The 9,960-nt window shown below is 47.0% G+C and overlaps 1 protein-coding gene across 1 annotated transcript in view; it reads left to right on the top strand.

Moving 5' to 3' along the window:
- The window catches only part of LOC143121423 (eukaryotic translation initiation factor 4 gamma 1-like), a 35,235-nt gene extending 28,260 nt beyond the window's left edge, over positions 1–6,975 (top strand). The window contains exons 13-20 of the mRNA XM_076281782.1: positions 162–334; positions 973–1,098; positions 1,318–1,399; positions 1,618–1,716; positions 3,068–3,199; positions 4,216–4,297; positions 5,995–6,135; positions 6,759–6,975. Of these exons, the coding sequence (XP_076137897.1) occupies positions 162–334; positions 973–1,098; positions 1,318–1,399; positions 1,618–1,716; positions 3,068–3,199; positions 4,216–4,297; positions 5,995–6,135; positions 6,759–6,940 (1,017 nt within the window). The 3' untranslated portion in view covers positions 6,941–6,975. The remainder of the gene's footprint in view (positions 1–161; positions 335–972; positions 1,099–1,317; positions 1,400–1,617; positions 1,717–3,067; positions 3,200–4,215; positions 4,298–5,994; positions 6,136–6,758) is intronic.
- Positions 6,976–9,960: the final 2,985 nt, after the last annotated feature.

Below are 9,960 nucleotides of genomic sequence, written 5' to 3'. Positions count from 1 at the left end.
TTACCGCATGTATTATCTGAGTGTAGCACATGTAACACAACATTCATCGGTGCGGTCTCTCACATGGTGTGTGTGTGTGTGTGTGTGTGCGTGCGTGTGCATGTGTGTGTGTGTGTGTGTGTGTGCGTGCGTGCGTGTGTGTGTGTGTGTGTGTTCTGCAGGAGGCTCTGCAGTGTGTGTGTGAGCTGCAGTGTCCGTCCCTGCTGGGCTTGTTTGTGCGCGTGGGCATCGAGGCGACGCTGGAGAGAAGCTCCATGGCCCGGGAACACATGGGGATGCTGCTCCAGCAGCTCATCAAAGCAGGAACGCTCAGCACACAACAGTACTACAAGGGGTGAGTGTACGTGTGTGTGCGCGTCTGTGCGTGTGTGCGTGTGTGTGTGTGTGTGTGTGTGTGTGGTGCATGTGTGTGACTGTAGTAGTTAATGCTGTGTGTGTGTGTATGGCTGTTATAGTTAATGTTGTGTTTGTGTGTGTGTGTTTGGTGCGTGTGTGTGACTGTAGTAGTTAATGCTGTGTGTGTGTGTGACTAGTAGTAAATGCTGTGTGTGTATGTGTGCGTGCGTGTGTGTGACTGTAGTAGTAAATGCTGTGTGTGTGTGTGTGGTGCGTGTGTGACTAGTAGTTAATACTGTGCATGTGTGTGTGGCTGTTGTAGTTAACGCTGTGTGTGTGTGTGTGTGTGTGTGCGAGTGTGACTGTAGTGAGGCTGTAACGATATGCATATGGAAACGGAAATCATGACACTCATATCCACACACCTGTGTCGCGGCGTGAGGAGAAGATGAATCGGCAGAATCGTGACACACCCCTTCTAGTGTTTCACACAGCGCTTTGCAGCTTAGGTGGCTGTGTAGGCGTTCTGTGTGTGTGTGTGTGTGCGTGGCTGTAGTTGTTAATGGTGTGTGTGTGTGTATGTAGCTGCAGTTGTTAATGCTGTGTTGTATGTGTGTGTGTGTGTGTGTGTGTTAGTCTCTATGAGATCCTGGAGGTGGCTGAGGACATGGCCATTGACATTCCCCACATCTGGCTCTACCTGGCTGAGATCATTGCTCCCATGCTCCAGGAGGGAGGCATCCCCATGGGCCCGCTCTTCAGGTCAGCCCCAGGCTTCATCTGAGGCCTACTCTGCCCCCTGCTCTGTGCATTTAAACACTCATACACACACACACACACACACACCTACACACACACACACACACACACAGCCCTATATGTGTATAGAGCTTCAGTATTTAATGCTGCATGTGTGTGTGTGTGTGTGTGTGTGTGTGTGTGTAGTAGTTGACCGCTGAACTCTGACCTCTTATCTCTTAGGGAGGTGGCCAAGCCGCTGCAGCCTATGGCAAAAGCAGGAGTGTTGCTGGCTGAGATCCTCAACCTGCTCTCCAAAGGAATGGTGTGTGTGTGTGCGCGCTGTTGATATGATAGATATATATTTGTTCCAGTATAATGACTGTCACAATATCATATACGTACCGTAATGACATTACTGAAAGTATTCAATTACTTCATATTAAAAGAATTTACAGTTTGTAGTTGGTTATATTTATGTGTGTGTGTCTGTAATGTGTTCTCACTGCGTGTGTGTGTGTACATGTGCGTTTGTGTTTTCAGAGTCATAAAAAGATTGCATCTATGTGGCTGGAGGCGGGGCTTAACTGGAGGGACTTCCTGCCGGAGGACGAAGACGTCAACAAGTTTGTGACTGAAAAGGTCAGGGGTCAGCAGTGATCAGATCCCCCATTAATTATGGTGACCTCATAATGACCTCATAAACCTGTCCGATCCTAAACCTGTCTGATCCCCCATTAATAGAGTATGGAAGCCATGACGTAGCGTTTTCAAGGCAGCGATATCACTGGATCTAAACAAATCAATCTATCATTAGTAATCACCATAGCGATGGCTTTTAATCTATTTCAATAATTTTACAACGTTTCTAAGACGTTAGTATATTTTTTTACACTGTAGGAATCACATACTACAACGTATATTCATACCAACACGATCAAATTTGCGACTACAGAGTTTTATTTTAGCATGGGTTTCCTCCGTAAAAGAGACCTGCATGTAACTTTACAGCATGCGGTAAAAATCCTTAAATTCACGGACGCGTTTTGGCTTTATTTTTTTTTGGCAAAAAACGTCGCTCTTAACAGTCGCCAGTCTTTGAGAAGACATGAAATATCCACTGGAATTTTGTTTCTTACTATTACACCTGCCAGGAAATCCGTGTTATGTGGCTAAGCTGCTACCTAGCAGGTAAAACACGTTTAAATGGCTATATTTATTTTTATTAGCTAGAAATGATGCCACATGTCTACATTCAATGCTATTTATGCCACTTCGAAAGTTTGTTTAGATCCAGTGATTCTGCCGTCATGGAAACGCTACGTCACACTTCGGGACTCTATTATGGTGACCTCATAATGACCTCCTAAACCTGTCAGATCCTCCATTAATTATAGTGACTTCATAATGACCTCATAAACCTGTCAGATCCACCACGTCTAGGGTTAGCGTTAGCACCCCACATTGTATTGAGCTTAGCAGGGAGTGATTGTCCATCTTGGTATAGATACAGACTTTGGGAACTTTGCCTTTGCAATGTGGTTACCACCGCTCAAGGAGAAAACAAGTCGCTTCAAATAAATGTTGTCTTTCTTTCTCTCTCTCCCTCCCTCTTTCTCCCCCCCTCTCTCTCTCCCTCCCTCCCTCTTTCTCCCTTTCCCTCTCCCTCTCTCTCGCTCTCTCTCTCTCTCTGTCTCCCTCTCTCTCCCTCCCTCCCTCTCTCTGTCTCCCTCTCTCTCTCCCTCCCTCCCTCCTCTCTGTCTTTCTCTCTCTCCCTCTCTCTCAATTCAATTCAAATATGCTTTATTGGCACGACAAATCATATGATGCATTGCCAAAGCATTCACAGGAAAACATGAACATATCCAAACATTCCAACCTTGTGTCTCTCAGACTGTAGAGTACATGAACATATCCAAACATTCCAACCTTGTGTCTCTCAGACTGTAGAGTACATGAACATATCCAAACATTCCAACCTTGTGTCTCTCAGACTGTAGAGTACACCGTGGGCTCGGTGACGGAGAAGGGAGCGGAGATGCGCACTCCTCAACAGCTGAGAGAGGAGCTAGAGCGCCTCCTGCAGGACAAACCAGACAACCAGCGCATCTACGACTGGGTGGAGGTGTGTGTGTGTGTGTGTGTCAACCAGCGCATCTAAGACTGGGTGGAGGTGTGTGTGTGTGTGTGTGTGTCAACCAGCGCATCTACGACTGGGTGGAGGTGTGTGTGTGTGTGTGTCAGTCAACCAGCGCATCTACGACTGGGTGGAGGTGTGTGTGTGAGAGAGAGAGGCAACCAGCGCATCTACGACTGGGTGGAGGTGTGTGTGTGTGTGTGTGTGTGTGTGTCAACCAGCGCATCTACGACTGGGTGGAGGTGTGTGTGTGTGTGTGTGTGTGTGTCAACCAGCGCATCTACGACTGGGTGGAGGTGTGTGTGTGTGTGTGTGTCAACCAGCGCATCTACGACTGGGTTGAGGTGTGTGTGTGTGTGTGTGTGTGTGAGAGAGAGAGAGGCAACCAGCGCATCTACGACTGGGTGGAGGTGTGTGTGTGTGTGTGTGTCAACCAGCGCATCTACGACTGGGTGGAGGTGTGTGTGTGTGTGTGTGTGTGTGAGAGAGGCAACCAGCGCATCTACGACTGGGTGGAGGTGTGTGTGTGTGTGTGTGTGTCAGTCAACCAGCGCATCTACGACTGGGTGGAGGAGTGTGTGTGTGTGTGTGTGTGTGTGTGTGAGAGAGAGAGGCAACCAGCGCATCTACGACTGTGTGTGTGTGTGTGTGTGTGTGTGTGTGTGTGTGTCAACCAGCGCATCTACGACTGGGTGGAGGTGTGTGTGTGTGTGTGTGAGACAACCAGCGCATCTACGACTGGGTGTGTGTGTGTGACGAGCAGCGCATCTATGACTGGGTGGAGGTGTGTGTGTGACAACTAGCAAAATATACGAGTGGGTAGAGGGTGAGTGTGTGAGTGTGTGATAGAGAGAGAGAGAGAGAGAGAGAAAGGGAGAAAGAGAGAGAGAACCACCGAATCTATGAGTGGGTAGAGGTGTCTCCTGCAGGCGAACCTGGATGAGAAGCAGGTAGTGTCCATGTGTTTGTGAGGGCACTAATGACCGTGTGTGTGTATGTTGCAGGCGAACCTGGATGAGAAGCAGGTGGTGTCCAGTGCGTTTGTGAGAGCATTGATGATCGCCGTTTGTCAGGCTGCAGTCATCTGTGAGTTCCTTCTCCTCAGCACTGCAGGACCAGTGGAACTGTGTCTTAGCAACACAGCACAACACAACACGACGCAACACGACACAACACTGCAGTGGAACTGTGTCTTAGCAACACAACACAACACGACGCAACACTGCAGTGGAAATGTGTCTTAGCAACACAACACCACACAACACGACGCAACACGACACAACACTGCAGGACCAGTGGAACTGTGTCTTAACAACACAACACAACACAACACTGCAGGACCAGTGGAACTGTGTCTTAGCAACACAACACAACACTGCAGTGGAACTGTGTCTTAGCAACACAACACAACACTGCAGTGGAACTGTGTCTTAGCAACACAACACAACACTGCAGTGGAACTGTGTCATGGCAACACAACACAACAATGCAGTGGAACTGTGTCTTAGCAACACGACACAACACTGCAGTGGAACTGTGTCTTAGCAACACAACACTGCAGTGGAACTGTGTCTTAGCAACACAACACAACACTGCAGTGGAACTGTGTCTTAGCAACACAACACAACACTGCAGTGGAACTGTGTCTTAGCAACACGACACAACATAACTCCTACTCAACACTGCAGGACCAGTGGAACTGTGTCTTAACAACACAACACAACACAACACAGCAGTGGAACTGTGTCTTAGCAACACAACACAACACTGCAGTGGAACTGTGTCTTAGCAACACAACACTGCAGTGGAACTGTGTCTTAGCAACACAACACAACAATGCAGTGGAACTGTGTCTTAGCAACACGACACAACACTGCAGTGGAACTGTGTCTTAGCAACACAACACAACAATGCAGTGGAACTGTGTCTTAGCAACACAACACAACAATGCAGTGGAACTGTGTCTTAGCAACACAACACAACACTGCAGTGGAACTGTGTCTTAACAACACGACACAACACTGCAGTGGAACTGTGTCTTAGCAACACGACACAACACTGCAGTGGAACTGTGTCTTAGCAACACAACACAACAATGCAGTGGAACTGTGTCTTAGCAACACGACACAACACTGCAGTGGAACTGTGTCTTAGCAACACACCACAACAATGCAGTGGAACTGTGTCTTAGCAACACAACACAACACTGCAGTGGAACTGTGTCTTAACAACACAACACAACACTGCAGTGGAACTGTGTCTTAGCAACACAACACAACAATGCAGTGGAACTGTGTCTTAGCAACACGACACAACACTGCAGTGGAACTGTGTCTTAGCAACACAACACTGCAGTGGAACTATATCTTAGCAACACAACACAACACTGCAGTGGAACTGTGTCTTAGCAACACAACACATCACTGCAGTGGAACTGTGTCTTAGCAACACGACACAACATAACTCCTACTCAACACTGCAGGACCAGTGGAACTGTGTCTTAGCAACGCAACACACGACACAACCAGTGGAACTTAGCACACCCCTTTGGGACCTCATGAAAACCAGCTACAACCAATCAGAAACATGCATCTATTACGGTCACATACAGTCTATAGCCAATCAGAAACATGCATCTATTACGGTCACATACAGTCTATAGCCAATCAGAACAGAGTATCTGTTGCAATCACATTCTGCCCATGGACCATCAGAATCCTGCATCTATGCAAATCACATTCACTCATCTGTAGTAAAAATGGTGTGCGTGTGTGTGTGTGCAGGTGAGAAGCCTTATAAGGTGGACGTGGAGCAGATTACCCAGAGGGCCGTGCTGTTGCAGCGCTACCTGAAGGGTGAGGAGAAGGAGCTGCAGGCCCTCTACGCCCTCCAGAGCCTGATGGTGCAACTGGAACAACCGCCCAGTAAGTGTGTGTGTGTGTGTGTGTGTGAGCGTGTGTGTGTGTCCTTGGGAGAAGCAAACAACTCCTGTGTGATGGTGTGATGACTCCAGTATGGTGTGTGATGTTGTAATGACTCCAGTGTGGTGTGTGTGTATGATGTTGTAATGACTCCAGTGTGGTGTATGATGTTGTAAGCAGCAGCCAAACGGGAATCAGGAATTACACTACAGCTGTTCAGCTAGTGTCATACGTGCTACATGTAAAGGATCGCAGTCATCATATAGTGTTACATGTAAAGGATCACAAAATGTAAAGGATCAGTCATAAAAGTGTTAAATGTAAAGGATGAGTCATATCATATAAGTGTTAAATTAAAGGATCAGTCATATCATATAAGTGTTAAACGTAAAGGATCAGTCATATCATATAAGTGTTAAATTAAAGGATCAGTCATACCATATAAGTGTTAAATTAAAGGATCAGTCCTATAAGTGTTAAATGTAAAGGATCGCATATCATAATAGTGTTAAATTAATCTGATCCCTGGTATGTGTGAGCTTATGATTTGGTTTTGTGTTGACAGATGTTGTTTAACACAAGAGCAAACACTATGAGTGTGTTAACATGGTGTGTGTGTGTTTCAGACCTGCTGCGGATGTTCTTTGACGTTCTGTACGACGAGGACGTGATCCGGGAGGAGGCGTTCTACCGCTGGGAGTCGAGTAAGGACCCGGCGGAGCAGGTGGGCAAAGGCGTGGCCCTCAAGTCCGTCACCGCCTTCTTCACCTGGCTACGGGAGGCCGAGGACGAATCAGACAACAGCTAGAGACAGACTCGCGGAGAGGGAGGAGGAGGAGGAGACTCGTGGAGCGGAGAGGGAGGAGGAGGAGGAGGAGGAGACTCGTGGAGCGGAGAGGGAGGAGGAGGAGGAGGAGGAGACTCGTGGAGCGGAGCGGGAGGAGGAGGAGGAGGAGACTCGTGGAGCGGAGCGGGAGGAGGAGGAGGAGACCCGCGGAGAGGGAGCGGTGTGGGACGCGTGGGAGCGTGTGTGTTGAATGTGTGAGAAGCTGCCTTCAGAGTAAAGCCAAGTGTCCTCACAGGGCCCAGCTTCAGGCCTGCAGTGCGTTCTGGGAAAATAGACTCTTTTTTTCCCCTCTTAATTTAGTTTTCTCTCTCTCACTCTCTCCCTCTCCTCGATGTCCTGTTGCCATAGGGAATCCATGACAACCGAAGAGAGTGTGTGTGTGTGTGTGTGAAAGTAATGCTGTTCAAATCTTTATTTTTCAGAAATTGTGTGGATGGGATTCTGTGTGTGTGTGTGCGTGTGCTTGTGAGACAGGCTTCTGCAGTGTGACTTTGTTCTTCCTGGTTTTCATACGTGGGAAGGATATGCTAATGAGGACAGCAATGGGAAGCTGTGATTGGCTCCTGCTCACTTCCTGTCTGTAGAGTGACAGGACAGGGGCGAGGCCAACAAAGGATGTGAACTTTGAACTTTGTCTGCCGAGTGGGCAGCGCTGTCCAAACGGCCCCCTCTGGCCCCCTCTCAGAAAGAAGAAGAGAAGACAAGGAGGGATAGGCAAAGGAGGAGTATGAGGCACTAATGTCTCAACTTGAAATCCTCTCCTGAGGCCACTAGGACGTGCGCGCGCGCGTGTGTGTGTGTGTGTGTGTGGAACACACTCGTTTGAAGAGAAACGACTTCTTGCTTTTCTTCTGAAAGCGCTTAACCACCCCACTTGTTCTCCACACTCGTTCTTCATCCCTCGCTCTCTCTTTCTCCATGGCCGAGGGAGAGGTGGAGGCACCCAGTTTATTGATTACAAATTGAATCACATTTTTGTAAATAATTTTTTGTTTTGTGTTCTGTTTGGGCTTTTCTTTCTGAAGTATTTAATGAAGAGAAAACTAATAGCTTCTTTACACAGCTCTGAACTGGACAAAACAATAAATAATATTGCAGTTAAAAAGCACTCAGACTCTGCGTGTGTTTTCCTGTGTGTGTGTGTGTGTGTACCTAGGCTTCTTTACACAGCTCTGAACTGGACTAGACAAGACAATAAATAATATTGCAGTTAAAAAGCACTCAGACTCTGCATGTGTACCTGTCTGTGTGTGTGTGTCTGTCTGCAATCGTTTGGGTTTGTCTGTGACTTTCTGTGTGTGTGTGTGCACGCAATCGTTTTTGGTTTGTCTGCCTCTGTGTGTCAGCACATCTAGTGTGTGTGTGTGTGTGTGTACCTAGGTTGTGTAATTACCTGTCCTCCGGTGCCTTGTCTTCATTAATGAGGCCTTGGCGCCGCAAGCTGCCCTGGTGATAATTATGTGTGTGTGATCATCCATTCCATTAAGCTGAGCTATGGTCAGATCAGACTGGGGTATGTGTGTGTATAAGTATGTATAAGTATAAGTATATATACTCTTTTGAGTCTGTGTGTGTGTGTGTGTGTAGGTCTGATGGGTCATGATCCTGTGTGTGTGTAGGTCTGATGGGTCATCCTGCGTCTGTGTGTGTATGTCTGATTGGTCATCCTGCGTCTGTGTGTGTATGTCTGATGTGTCATCCTGTGTGTGTGTGTGTGTATGTCTGAGGGGTCGTCCTGTGTGTGTGTGTGTGTATGTCTGATGGGTCATCCTGCGTCTGTGTGTGTATGTCTGATGGGTCATCCTGTGTGTGTGTGTGTGTGTATGTCTGATGGGTCATCCTGTGTGTCTGTGTGTATGTCTGATGGGTCATTCTGTGTGTGTGTGTGTGTATGTCTGATGGGTCGTCCTGCGTCTGTGTGTGTCTGGGCCTTGCTGACCACCACAGCATCACCCCCCGCTCCGCTCAATTGTGTTTTATGCCCCTAACGTCGTCTTCCAGGCAGCGCTGCCACCGTTGACTTAACCTAACCCCAACCTTAACAGCATAAAAATGTCTGCACTATCCTCTAGTAACAGCGTTAGAATGCCTGCACTATCCTCTAGTAACAGCATTAGAATGCCTGCACTCCTAGCCTCTAGTAACAGTATTGACGGATGCATTAGTAATTCCTACCTGAGGGCTTTTTCATTTTGGAAGTCACTTTCGATACAAGCATCTGCTAAAATGAATACATTTAAAAATAATGTAACCATAGTAATAGTCGTTCACCCTTACCGTGTTTGGAAATGGAGTAGTGTGCATTGTGTCCACTAGAGGTCGCCGATCCTCTATATCTTTCTCATGTGGATGATCGATCACTTTCTTAAGTGTTCTAAACACTAGAGGATGCTGTGTTTCTGAAAATGCAACAGTGCTGCCGGGAGAGCTCATGTCAACTTCAACATTAACAGAAACAACCTTAATCCTCACCACACACACACACTTCCTACACAAGTAAGAAACAACCTTAATCCTCACCACACACACACACACTTCCTACACAAGTAAGAAACAACCTTAATCCTCACCACACACACACACATACTTCCTACACAGGTAAGAATTTGACCTCAAAACTGCTGTTCAGACAACAAAGTGTTTCCACCTGGAGGTGAAATAAGGACCGTAACAAACTCATTCCTGTGAAGTTCTGTATCAGTCTAATGTCTCCCCTCTGGCCCTGCAAAGGAGGATTATTCTGAGAGAGGATGCACAGATTACACTCAGTTGCACAGAGACATCTTATCCTGAATTATATTTATTTCTCACTTGTGTGTATGTGTGAGTGATATATGTTAATATTATTTATTGCTGCTGTAACACCATAAAGTCCCTTTGTGGATGATTAAACTAAAAGCATCTATAACCTAATCTAAAATCAAATTAAAAACTCAATATGAATTGGGCTTTCTCTTACGCACCCCAGAGATCGGCAGAGA

The sequence above is a fragment of the Alosa pseudoharengus genome, unplaced genomic scaffold, assembly GCF_046254945.1.
Source record: "Alosa pseudoharengus isolate Yale_2024_CS ecotype anadromous, Long Island Sound unplaced genomic scaffold, YU_APseudo_1.1 YU_APseudo_1.1_scf_13, whole genome shotgun sequence".
NCBI lineage: Eukaryota > Metazoa > Chordata > Actinopteri > Clupeiformes > Clupeidae > Alosa > Alosa pseudoharengus.
This window is presented reverse-complemented; position numbering and strand designations above follow the sequence as displayed.